The sequence below is a fragment of the Lipotes vexillifer genome, unplaced genomic scaffold, assembly GCF_000442215.2.
Source record: "Lipotes vexillifer unplaced genomic scaffold, Lipotes_vexillifer_v1.1 scaffold515, whole genome shotgun sequence".
Classification (NCBI taxonomy): domain Eukaryota; kingdom Metazoa; phylum Chordata; class Mammalia; order Artiodactyla; family Lipotidae; genus Lipotes; species Lipotes vexillifer.
In genome coordinates this window covers 1,103,782-1,116,454 of record NW_006772017.1, presented here as the reverse complement: position 1 = coordinate 1,116,454, position 12,673 = coordinate 1,103,782, and the positions used below count along the sequence as shown (strand labels likewise).

General features: G+C 50.2%; 1 protein-coding gene across 1 annotated transcript in view; it reads right to left on the bottom strand.

Annotated features, from left to right (window-relative positions):
- NR2E1 (nuclear receptor subfamily 2 group E member 1) overlaps nt 1–12,673 on the bottom strand; it is a 19,957-nt gene that overhangs the window by 6,200 nt on the left and 1,084 nt on the right. Inside the window, exons 2-5 of the mRNA XM_007447255.1 lie at nt 8,417–8,562; nt 5,090–5,177; nt 3,268–3,503; nt 1,841–1,987 (exon numbers count right to left, since the gene is read on the bottom strand). Of these exons, the coding sequence (XP_007447317.1) occupies nt 1,841–1,987; nt 3,268–3,503; nt 5,090–5,177; nt 8,417–8,562 (617 nt within the window). The remainder of the gene's footprint in view (nt 1–1,840; nt 1,988–3,267; nt 3,504–5,089; nt 5,178–8,416; nt 8,563–12,673) is intronic.

The following is a 12,673-nucleotide window of genomic DNA, read 5'->3' as shown; positions in this document are numbered from 1 at the left end:
AAAGAGTTTACCCTTCTTGTTCTTGCATCCACTTGTTCCTGACCACCTAGAAACTTCTCAGGAGACCCAGGCTCTATGAAATGTCACCAGCAGCACAGCAGGTAGATTCCCCTCATAGAAAATGTTGATATTATCAGGGTTGAGGATTCCAGACTAAGCATGCAGATGTGGGCCCCCATCTTCCTGGAGGGTTGAGCGGGCTGGGCTGGGAGAGTGATCACTAATTCCCAAGAGGCATGCAGGGAAATCAGGGTGTAATTATGTTAATCAGGTTTTGCTGAGTTTACCTCATCTCACTGCCTGATTTTTCTGAGACTCATAAGTGGACAGCATCAAGGTGCTTGTCATTTTCATGCTATTAAAATGTGCTACTGAATATTTAAAATGAAAATCTGGCTCCTTTTCGAAATTAATATACTGGATTCCACTTCACTGCAGTTTGCTTGTTGTTAAAGGGTTTCCGCCGAAGGGCTAAGTGGCAGACAGTAAGTAAATTTTGTTTGGATTAAAGAGTCTACAAATACTTGTTTTGAGAAAAAATAGCCAACTTACACACACACACACACACACACACACAGCAAATGGTCAGAGTCAACCAGTAAAGCTGGTCAAAGATAGAAACTAACCATCTTGAAAAATTTGTTTTTGAAAAATCTCTCAAAAACCAGTCAGTTCTGGATGTGAGAGGATTTCCTTCTGAGAGCTAAGGGCTGAATTGTGAAGGCTTGTAACCAAAATCACAATTAGACCAAAAGGTTTAATTTTCAAAGTGCTTTATTTTCAGTTTTATTGCATTAAATACAGAAAATAATACTTTAAAAATGCAAGGTAAACAATGTCTAATTCTGACCATGTCTGAAAGTCCAGGCCATGAAAAAAAGAACATCCCATGCTAGAAGATTAAATGTTTTGAGCACATTGCCAGGGCTCTCTGTAGGAAATGTACTTCATATTAAGGGCACTATTATGCTTTGATTAGGTATAAAATGAATTAAAGAAACAAATCCTTTGCTTTTGGAGCTACTTATTAGCCTTTTGGGAAATTTGTCATTAATTTCCATGAATGTGCTGGTGACGGCCAATTTTTGTGAATACTTCATTTTATTTCTTTCCCTTAAGGGCAGAAAAATTCTGGCAGAGGCCATTTCTGATATTCCTAACAACAAAACTTCTGAGTTTCCGTACGATGCAATTTTAAAGGCACATACTTTGTTTTCTCCCTCTTAATGTCAATTACAACCACAGGATTATGCACCAGACCTATTTGTTTACGAAAACTCTAAAAGCACTTAAAGAATCAAGGGAGGTGTGCAATGCACTCTTTAATCCTTCATGCTGATCAATCAGTGGCCAAAACTATGAGCATCACAATGGAAAATATAAAGCTGCAAATATAAAATAATGAGACTAGTTCCCAAAATCTTACAAGGGAATACTCTCATCACATTCTGTCTCTCAGTTCCAGTGTTCTTAAGAAAATATTGTTTTGTTAACAATTTTAAAAATCATTAAGATTTTTAAAATTTGTGATGAAATTTGATGTTTCAATTAAACTAAAAAAAGATAATGAAACAAAAGACAATGGTCTTGTATATTTGTTTTTTTTAGATCATATCCAACTTTCCTGAAATAACATAATTACATTTCTTAGTAAGGATTCCACAGCTAGCTATTTTGAACCCATAGCAAGAAGCTAAGAAAAATCATTTCCTAATGCTGTTAAGAATGGATGCCTGGCCTTGGTGATTTATCCAGGTAACTTCTAGTTTCATAAGACTGACTACTGTTGCTTCTTTCCCAACCCCATTCCCCCAAGAGCTCAGTGCCCTCTTGGTCATACCTGGTCTTGCAAACATAGCGTGGAGAAAGCTGGAACACTCTTAGCCCACTTGATGCTCATAAATAAAAGCCTGGCAGCTGATTCACACACTGACTCTGTGGCCACTTCATAGAGATACATTGGGGTCCCATTCACTTCATGGGGGTACTGGGTGGGGAAGAAAGAGAAACAACAAGGAGTAAGGAAACTGCAGCTTTGCAAGAAGAGCCAAATTTTAAATTTTCTAATTAGACCAGTGAAGGAGATAGGAATATCTATAGAGTTTGGGGAATAATAATTGATGGGAGAGGCTTATTTCCACTCTTTGGCGGCCTGTTCCTTCAAGAGGGGCATCTGGCTTTTCTATCCCCTGCAGCAAATTTTCCTCAGGCTGAGCCAAGTGCCAAGCCTGTCTCCCAATTTAGACAAGAGCTTCTTGCATTTGAGTCAATAAAAATAGATGTGGAGAAAGTATAAATTAATAGGCATCCCAAACACAAATATGCATATGAGTATTTTTAGAAAGGATTAGTATATTATGGAAATATTTCAATTAGACATCTTAATCATTCATAGAGCATTCCCATTCATAACTGGCGACATATTCATAACACTACTTTCCCAAGCTTATTATACACATCAAGGATAAGAAAGCAATATTAAATATTGTGTGTGTGCGTGTGCCGAGGTGTTTGGCTTCCCTGCAGTGTGGGGCTGCAGCTGGCCCTCCTCTTGGGGAGAGAGATCTGGAGCCCTTCTCGGCCTGGAGTGGGGGCTTTGGGTGGGTACCAACTGGAAGCCTGGAAGGTAGTCCCTAGGTGGCAGCCTTTTGAGGTGGTTCTGGCTGTGTCCCTGCTAGTAGAGGCTCAATTCTTGTGTAAATTCATGCGGCTCAGAAGAGAGTACGGGGAGTGGGAAATGAAGCCAACTCCTTCAAACTGTCCTAACAAGGTGAGCTCCACATTTCTCTCTTGCATTAGGGACCCATGGCTTTGCCCAAGAGATTAGATCCCTGCAGTTGCAATTCAGGGGCTCTTCTGCCAGCTGCAGGCAACTTCTTTCTTCTAAAAACAAACTCTGCTCTTCTGTCCTCCAGGAACACCTAGGCTGCCCTCTTAGTTCAGCCAGGGCTTTACACTAGGTGTTTTCTAAAGATACAGGTTCCTGGGCACCACCTCAAATTTGCTGAAAGGGGGATGGGCCTAGGCGGCCACGTTTGTAGTCAGCTTAGAGAGTGACTTCACTGCACACTAAAATTTGAGCACCCCTAGCTCAACAGGGGAGAGAGGGAGGTCTAGAGCTCCCTGCAGAGCTCGGCGAAGCACCGAGCACCCCGTGAGGTCTCTCTCTCTCCATCTTTTGCCTGAGCCATGCCAGCTGAGAAAGAATGGGCGCGCCCCTCTCCGCCCTCCACTCGGAAAGGTCTCGGGCCCAGAAAGGTCACTGACCTTGGGCGTGGGCTGAGCCAGGCTCACGAGGGTCTGCCGCTCAGGGGTGGCGGACACGGCGGCCAGTTCCAGGCCGTGGGGCTCCAGCTGCGTAACCGCGGTGAAGAATGCCGGCGCGGGTAGTGCTGCGGAGGGGAAGTGCGCGGCCGCCCCGTTCTCTTCCTTGTGTCCACGGAAGTATAGGGCCACCTGCTTGCGGATGGTGGACGTCCGAGGCCCCCGCTCATGCTGCACGGCTACAGAGACAGACAGATCGGCGCACGCCCGAGATCAGAGACTCGGTGACACTTAGACGCTGCCGCGCTCTCGGGCCAAAAGCTGCGTCTGGACAGGCAAGGGCACCCGGGAGGTGAAGAGAAGGAGGGAGAAGGAATGTGAGGGTGGAGGGCGCTCTGAGACCGTTTAACCCTTACACTGTTTGCATAAGAAAGCTGAAGCCGAGAAGAGCAGCCCGGCCCAAAGTGTCACACTAATACCCGAGCCTCAGGCAAGACTAGGTGTGTTCTCTGTCGGTTGAGGGCTCCTCTGCACCCAGGGAAGGTAGCAGGGAAACCAGTGACCCTCTGGGCAGGAGTAGCTGGGTCTCCACCGCAACCAAGGGTAGAGGGAGCATTGCGCACAGCCAGGCACAGCGTCTCTGCACACACTTTTCCCAATCCGCTCGACGACCACTCCCCCCCACCACCTCCATCCTCCGCCCCACTTGGAGATGCCATTTGGCCTCCGAGGACCCCAGGAGAAAAGGACCCGAGCCCGGGTCCGCTGGGGAATGGGACGAGGGAAAGCCCTCTCAGAGTGTGCTGGAGGAAGGCAGGGGAGATGTGACAATTACCACCAACAGTTTAAACAAACAAATTAATTCAGGGCAATCTTCCGCTCGACGAGCTTGACAACTTGTCAATACACAAGTTCAACAGGTTGGACGCTCCCTCCTGCTTCCTGCGCCGCGGAGGAAGGAACTCTCCCCAATGGGCGCTGTACCTCGTGGAGATGCCACCCTGCCCAGGCCTCCGTCCGGGCAAAGCCCACTCCGCACCCAGTCCTGAGGCCCCATCCCTCCCTCCCAGCCAAGACCCCTGCCACGTCCCGGCCTGGGGCGCCCTCGCCAGGCCACCTCCGGCCACGAGCTTGGATTGCACTCTAAGCCCAAGAAGCATCCTGACGACCTAGTTCTTGCTGCGCGCCTTTAAGAGCCTTCTGGGAGCTGGGTGTCCGAGGCACCCACTGGCGTCACTCTGCCCCTCCAGCCCCTTTCTTTAGAACTAAGAGAAGGCCCTGAAAAAGCTCAGATCGCCACAACGGCTGTCCTGATTTTGTAATCTTGGTGAGTCTACAAACAAGGGGTGGACATTCCGCGTGTTCGTGTCTCTGTCCTTCCTCCTTCAACCGGTCTCCTAGTCCCCAAGATATCCTCTCCAGGAGAGTATCTAGACAGCAAGACCCTGCGGGAGGCTAACAGGCTTAAGTCTGTCCACAAAAGGGCTGCGAGGAGAGGTGAGAAGAGGAATCAGCATGGGAGGCCGGGAATGTCACATGCGGGTCGCCAGCAGAGCAGGGGCCCCAGGAACGCTGGCTTCGTGGGGATGCTTGTGAGGCGCAAGTGTCCCACGTGGGCATGGGTCTTGCCCTGGGGAGTTCAGTGGGGTGAGGGTGGGGCTTATGCAGGGAGACTAAAGCCGGAGGCCAATTCCCAGCACCTGGAAAGAAATGCTCAGGAGATGATTTACATGCATAGGAGTGCCATTATTTTCTGTACACATAATTTACTTACTATTCAACCAACATAAGGATAGAAAGATGTACTAAGAATAAATAGATTTACCATCTTTGTTCATGTTGACTTCCAAACACTTCTTCAGCCGACACGCCCTGCACTGGTTTCTGTGTGTCTTGTCCACCGGGCAGCCTCCCTGGAACAGAGCGCAGGCGGTCAGCGGCCCCCAGGACCTTTAGACTGGGGACGCGAAGCCGGCGCCGGGTCGGGGAAAAGGCGTTGAGGCGGGTACGGACCCCGCAACAGACCCCGGAGCTGCAAGCCTGGGTCCGCGAAACGCGAGGGCCTTGGGCACCAGCAGGGCCAGGAAGAGAAAGGGCTGGATTCCTGGGGCTACTTCAAAAGGACCAGCCCCTGACACTATGAAAGCGGACAAGAAGGAAAGTCCTTCTCAAATCAGGTGAAGGGTCAGAGCTCCTGGTTTGCCCAGACTACGCTGCGTGGGGAGGAGCTCCCTAGGGGAACTTCCGCCAGGCGCAGAGGGGTTGGAGCGAGGCGAGACTTTTCAGGACCGAAGACAGCGACCTGCCCTGGAGGAGGAGGCCTTAGAGCTCTGCAAGGAGCAGGCTTGCCTGCCAGGGCCCCTGCCACGTCCCCCTCCCACCAACTATTCTTTCCACTTTCAGGTCTTGAGTCTACCTCTTTCTGTCACTTTCTGGGTGAGCCCATTTATCTGTCAGATAAATATTTCCCATTATTCTCCAAGCCATGCTGTTTCCTCTCTTGCCTTTGTACTCCAAGCCATGCTTCTGACCAGCATGTTGAGAGTTGTCTTAAAGACTAGCCTTAGCCCAGATTCATAGAAACACAGCCATTTCTGGAAGGTGAGGCAGAAGCCAGAGTGATTAGGAGGGCAAGGCTTACAGATGTGACAGTGGGAAGGGAAGAGCCCAAGGCCTGGACAAATTCTATAAATGCCCACCATGTAAATATGACCAGGAAGATAATGTGATGAACTGTCTGACAAAATGATAACATAGATTGAGAATATTAGCACGATAACTGAAAAAAAAAAAAGAGGTAATTGTGCTTTAGAAATACTTACTTGAGATGCATGAGAAAATAAATGTTTTATCCAATGCAATTTTCTGGAAAAATATTGGCCATTAAAAGAGGAAAACAGAGAAAATTTCTAATGGAATTCACTCAGTGTTAGGTGCTATTACTGAGAGAACATATACATAGATTCATAAAGAGTCATGTCTACATGTGTATTTTATACACAGTAAATACATAAGAAGTTTGGTGCTCTGTTTATACTACTTGCTACTTTTACATTTACAGTGGGAAGAAAGAGAATAAAATAAATGTATTTTTATTTTGTTTCATAATCTCAAAATTCATATACTCTGAATTTGGAGTAAGCATATTTTCTGAAATATCCCTTAGGAAAAAATTATACACTCAAACACACAGTTTTATGAGATCACACCCCTCTGATTTAAAATACGTTGATTTATTTAAAATAAAGGTAGAGCAGAAGTTCATAATAATTTCTAAACATCCTCGTTACTATTAATAATAAACTAGAATGCTGTTTACCTAAGCTTAGAATAAAAGAGAGAAAGGAAATAAATTTTTTTCCTAACTGAATTCTTCAGGTCATCTTTGCTGGCCAGTGTAATAGCTCAATGTAAAAAGGTTTAAATAACTTATTATTAAATGCAATCATATGCCTATCCTCAAATGTTATCCTCCTAGTATTCTGATAAACATACTAATGCATAACAGAAGTCTTCATTAGTTCCTAAAAGTGTCTTCAAATCAGATCAAATGTATATAAATATCTGGAGCCTGAGAAAAAGATGCTCACTTCAGCTAGGTCCATTTATTCTCTGCGTAAGAAGAGGACCGCCATGCCTGATGAGTCTATCAACACTCCTTTACAAGCACTTGGACTGACATCAATATGTTTGAATTGATAGCCAATCCCTTTGAAAATATCAAGCATATCATCTGAGGTTTTGATTCCCCGATTCTGTGCATTGCATAAAAGTAAAAGATAACTTAAGTAGGGGCCTGCTCAAGTCTGATTACCCACAGTAATCTCATATTCTTGTGGAGCTACTGGGATACAGTCCTGTGTGTATATAATGTGATGTGTCCACATGGTGAAGCGACAAACTGATACAGAGCTATGGACCCAATTAAACAGGTAACAGGGCTGGAGAGTTCAAAATAACTTATCCAAATGCAGCATCTTCTTGTTCTTGTTTTTGTTGATAATCCAAATCTATCAGAAATTGGTATGAGCAGACATAGGTTCAGAAAAAGATAAACAATTCACTAGCACCAGACAATATATGTGTATGTATATATGTGTATCATATATATTAATTAGTGAAAACGTTTTAATATTTTGGTTACCACAGGATGTTTTCTGATTACTGCACTCTCCAGGATCTTCTTGGGAGTGGAGACTGTCACTCTGTATTTAGGGCCTGTGTGCCTGGCTAAGGAGAAGGCCAAGTGTGGGACCAAAAGGCTGATCTCCTAGGTTGAAATAAACCTACTACTGAGCTGGAAACTGAGTCAGGAGGAGGGGTCTGCTCACCCTTTCTGGAAGCTCTGGCTCACACTCAACCCATGCCCCTACTCTTCTGTCTCTCTGAGACAGTTCTGCCTGCTCAAGATCAAAACAGAATCAACCAGAGAAGCAGAGAAAGTGAAGATTTGGGGACCATGGAGAGGCTCCCAGTTTCCTTCCTTGGGCACCTTCTCTTCTTGCTCACTCTGCCCTTTTCTGACAAGGCCCAACTAAAGTCACATGGGTGCTGAAGCCCCACTGCCCACTACCAAGCAGCCCTGCTTCTCTGAAGTTGAAGGCACAGCCCCTCATACAGCACATCCTCTCTGTTCCAACTATAGTCAACACTCACTTCGCTGACTGAAATGCCCTGTGCCTTTCACTTCTGCCCGGAGAGACCTGGGTCAGAGCACTGAACTTAGGTGCTGCTAGGAATGGGACTGGGGTGGCAGTGACATAAAATAGCCCTTTTACCTGCCTGCACTTGTGGTTTAGATTCTAAAGTTCCTTAGATCCTCTGGGCTGGCTTTATAGTCACTGGGTGTGGGCCTTACCCAGTGTCAAAATCTGTCAGAGGATTAAAAAAAGGGGGGGGATTGATAGGGGGTGTAAGGAGACGGTGGGACTTCAGCTTTCCTCCTTCAAACTCAGCTCTCTTCCCTTGCCTCTTTCTGCCTTTCCCAAGCAAAAGGGCCACTGAGAGTTGAGGCAGGAAGGAGGGGAGAGGAAAGGAGAGGTCAGGGCCTAGTCTCTCCTCAGAGGCTTGGAAACTCAGAGGAGGCCTTGGCACAAACAAAGGAAGGGGAGGCGGCAGAGGGGAGCGGGGCAGCGCAGCCCTGCTAAGGTACCTGGTTTCCAGATTTGCAGACATACGTCCTATTCCTTCGGATACTTCGTTTGAAAAACCCCGAGCAGCCGTCGCAGGCGTAGACCCCATAGTGTTTCCCCGAACTGCGGTCGCCACACACTTTACAGGGGATATCTAAAATACGGCCTGAAATCGCAGGAAAGACAGGGAAGGGGGGATGGGGTGAGAGAGAGAGGGGGGCGGAGAAGGAGGAAAGGGGAGAGGGAGAGAGAGATGCTAAGCAATCTGACCTCTGAAGGGATTAGCACCGAAGCTGCGGTAAAAGCAAATAATGAAGTGATTTTATAGCCAAACTTTTTTTCCTTGAGCAAGTGTCAGTTTCCTACAATGAGCATTATTCATGCACCGCTACATGTATTTGGGTCTCCTCTAATCGCCGAAACCCATTTTGGAATAAAAGATTACAGCAGGCCAGGGCGGCAGCACGGCCGCCGCTGCCTTTCTGCTCCGCGGAAAGTTTGGCCGCCTCCCTCTCCTGCTCTTGCATTTAACAGAGAAAGTTGTTAGTGAGCGCGCGAGGAGACAAACTTGAAATGTAAAAGGGAAAAGAAGAAAAACAAACACGGCTGGAACCAGGGATGGCAGCTGGAAGGCAATCGAGTTTTCTCTGAGCTGCTGGGCGGTTGTTATTATTAGGATTATTATTGTAATGCTAATACTAGGATTATTAATGATAATAAGGGTAGTGGTAATTGCCCAACTTTCACTTTACCTATTTAAAATAATGCTTGATGGATCGCTTTTGAGAAATAATTTCTTTTAGGAAAAAAAATTTTTTTTCTCCCCGAAGTAACCAGCACCGAGGTAGGCAAATAGGAGAGTGTTGTAAGTATGTCGACTCCCGGCAGGTTAGGGTGGGACGGCACCCCTCCGCCCCGACTCCCCAACGACTTCCTCCTTAAAGCCCTACCTTCTCACACTAGATCCTGCGGGGGTCCCTTGCTTTCTGTTTTTCCACCGCTGTCTGAGGCTGATTCTTTGAAAGATCTGACTGGTTTCCCTAAACTGCCCCCACCCCCCGTGGCCTCGACAGTCGCCTGACTTAAGAGAAATCGCCTTGGAATCCCCTCTAGCCTGGGATGGCCGCGGACCCTAGAGGAATGTTAGGGAGAGGGTAAAATTCGCAAAGTTATAAGGGAGGGAACTATTTTCCTATAAGGTTCAAGGGTCCAACAAGACTGAAGTGGTTCATAAGAACTTTGAAATCCTTCCTCGTTCAAAAAACGGGAGTATTAAATAAAGGGTTAACTTAATTAATACTTTGATAATGATGATGATGATATTTAACAATACTAGTTAATAATTAACTTCTTTACATTTAATGTTCCCTTTGCTACCGGCCCGAAGGCCTCCAGCCTGGGCCCGGGCGGCCTCCGGCTTGGCCTCTGTGAAGCTGGCACCTGTTTCCGGAGCGCTCAGGTTAGGGACCACGATTAGGCTGGGGTGATGGGAGGCAAGGGTGAGGACGACTGGTCCAGGGGAGTAGGGGAGGCGAGGGCGCCGCGCAGGAAGGGCCCGAGGCCTCAGGGTGGAAACTCGCCGGTGGATTCCGAGGCATCCGGCGGGCGCGCACCCCCGACCGCGGCCGTCGAGGAGCTGCAGGGGGTGGGGGCGGGGAGGACGCGGGCGGCAGGGTTGGGGAGGGGGGTTTGGTAACCAACAGGCTCGGCCCGGGCAATTACAACCCCGCCGTAGCACCTGCCTATAGAGCCACCAGTGACCCGTCAAAAAAAGTAGCATGGGAATTCGGATGGCGACAAAGGCCGGCGGGGGAGGCGCGCGGCGCGGCGACCACCGCCTCGGCGCCCCCTCTCCCGCAGGGTGGGAGGAGAGGTTGTGCTGGGGAAGGAGGGGGTTGTAGAAAGCCAGGGGAGGCGACATCGGGTTTTGTCCCTCACCCCCTCGGACATGTCGCTGCGCCCAAGGGAACTCAATGGCCGCGCAGCAGCCGCCCTCACTCTGGAAAGCAGTAAACTTGGTTTCCATATTTTGCAACCATTCTCCCCTGCATAACGCTCTGGCTGAGCTGGGGTCCGTGTTTGGGGTCCAGCCATCCTGTCGTCCCAGCTGTCCTCCTCTTCCCGGTGGCAGTTTTGATGATGCCAAGATGAGCTAGTGGGAAGAGCAGTGGTGGGGGTTCTCTTTCCCGCCCCCCATCCAGACGGGAGGCCAGGGACATGCATCTCTGGAGAACCCCGACGGGGTGGAGGGAGGACCGGTTAGGGGCGGGCGACGCTACTCGGGCTCCAGGGGCGGGGCTCCTAGACCAACGGCCCCCGGGGCCGCCAGGGCGGCAGGGCGGCAGGGCGGCCCTGCCCCAGCGCAAACCTCCGGGCCGAGGCTCCCGGGGCAGATTAGAGACTGGCGTACCCACCTGGGGCGGGGCACAGAGGGGAGGACGCGAAAATTCCGGGGCAGAGCGGGTGTGCGCCTCAGACTCCGCCACCCAGCCACGTTAAGGTGACTTGGGTCATGAGACAAGCTGGTTGACCCCGTTGCAAAGCTCCCCTCATTTAGCAAGTCGAGCGAGCTCCGACGTGAGGCAGGCGGGAGTTTCCTGAAGCTGGAAAACCGTTCTTAACTTCCCTCGCCAGGGGGTCCCCTCGGGGCTTTTTGTGTGTCATAATTGCCTAAAGATATATGGCAGCTTCGATTACTGTAATTACCATCAGAGGCTGTTGAAAGAAGTTAGTCTGGGCTGCAGGGGTGACTGGCCGGGGTCTTGTTACCACCCAGGCGGGTCTCCCGGGTGACATCGCTCTGCTCTCCAGCTGTGCGAATCCGAGCAAGGCGGGAGTTGCAGACCTCGCGGCCGGTCTCGGCCCTGACCTCGCCCGCTGCGCGCCGACCCCCTCGCTGCTCGGGGCCCGAGGGCCGCAGGCCTGGGTCCCGCTGCCGCCACCGGTCTGGAGAAGGCCTGGATGGCGCGGCGCCGCGGGCGGGGTCAGCTGTTCTGCGGGCCTGAGAAACCCCTGCGGAGGCGTCCGGACCTGCATCGGGCTCGAGGCTTAGGAGGCCCAACTCAGGCTCTTGGGAAGCTGGAAAGCTCCAAAGTTTCCCCAGTGTCATTCTGCCTTTTTTCCTAAAAGTCCGAACGGTCCGCCTGCGTCCTAGTCCATCTACAGCACGCGGGCGCGGTTCCCAGCGAACCCAGTTAGTGCCCGCCCCTTCCCTCACCTCCGAGGCCTCACTTTTCAAGGCTCCTCAACCCCGACGACTGCACACCCCAAGTGGGCGAGGGGTCTGAGGCTCCTTACTTCCAGGGAAGGAGGCGAGGACCTGTCACAGGGCAAGCAAGCACCGAGGCCTGCCGAGGCCTGCCGGCTTCAGTTTTTGCGGTGGAGGCTCAGAATGCACCGGGAAGGCTTTCCTTCTGCGCCTCCTGGGAAGGACGCACACACGCCACAACATGGGCCACAAAAAATATGCGAGCTCGCCTCCTTTCCCAGAGATTCGAACAGCGAGGTCCAGGTAGGCCCGAGGTTAACTGGAAACTCCAGTCCTCCGCCAGGGTCGGCTCTGATTCGGGTGGCAGCTGAGATTCCTTCTCTCCTCCCTCCGCCTTAGTTCCAAACATTTCTCCTTTTTTCTTCTTGTTCACGTTCACTTTAATTTTTAAAATGGCAGCGCCCAAAACCAAAACAAACGGACAAAATAAAAACACAACCCACTTCTTGAGAGGGAGGGGAGGAATTGCAACCCACTCAAGTGGGACTTCATTATCAGTCCTCAGAAGTATCTCGGACTCTCCCAACTTTCAAAGGCTCGGGACAATGAGCGGGAGTGAGGGGAGGGCGTGTTTGAGAAAAGCACAAGCGCCAAAAATGCTATAGGCGAAAACGACAAGGGCGGCGGGAGCACTCCGGGATGTGGGGACTTCGGCAGCGACCACCCCCAGCCTTGGACCCTGGAAACCGCAGCCCCGGGCCACCGGAAGGCGGGAACTGAAATGCCCCATGGAGACCCTGGCATTGCGGCCGTGCCGGCCCAGCGCCGGCTCTGGCCTGCACATTCTCAGGGTCCGCAGGCAAGGTGCACGCAATAGCCCTCGCACATACACTCAGACCTGCACTCCGGTGTCTAGGGGCGGTTAGAGATCAGCCACGACTTGGCGTTCCAAGGGAGAGCCTCCAGCTAAGCAGGGTTAAGGAAGGAGAGGAGCGCGCAGAGGGGAACAGGCCGCACTCTCCTGCCTCTGCCGAGCTCTCGCTCGAAAACTCCTTGGGATTAGGGATTT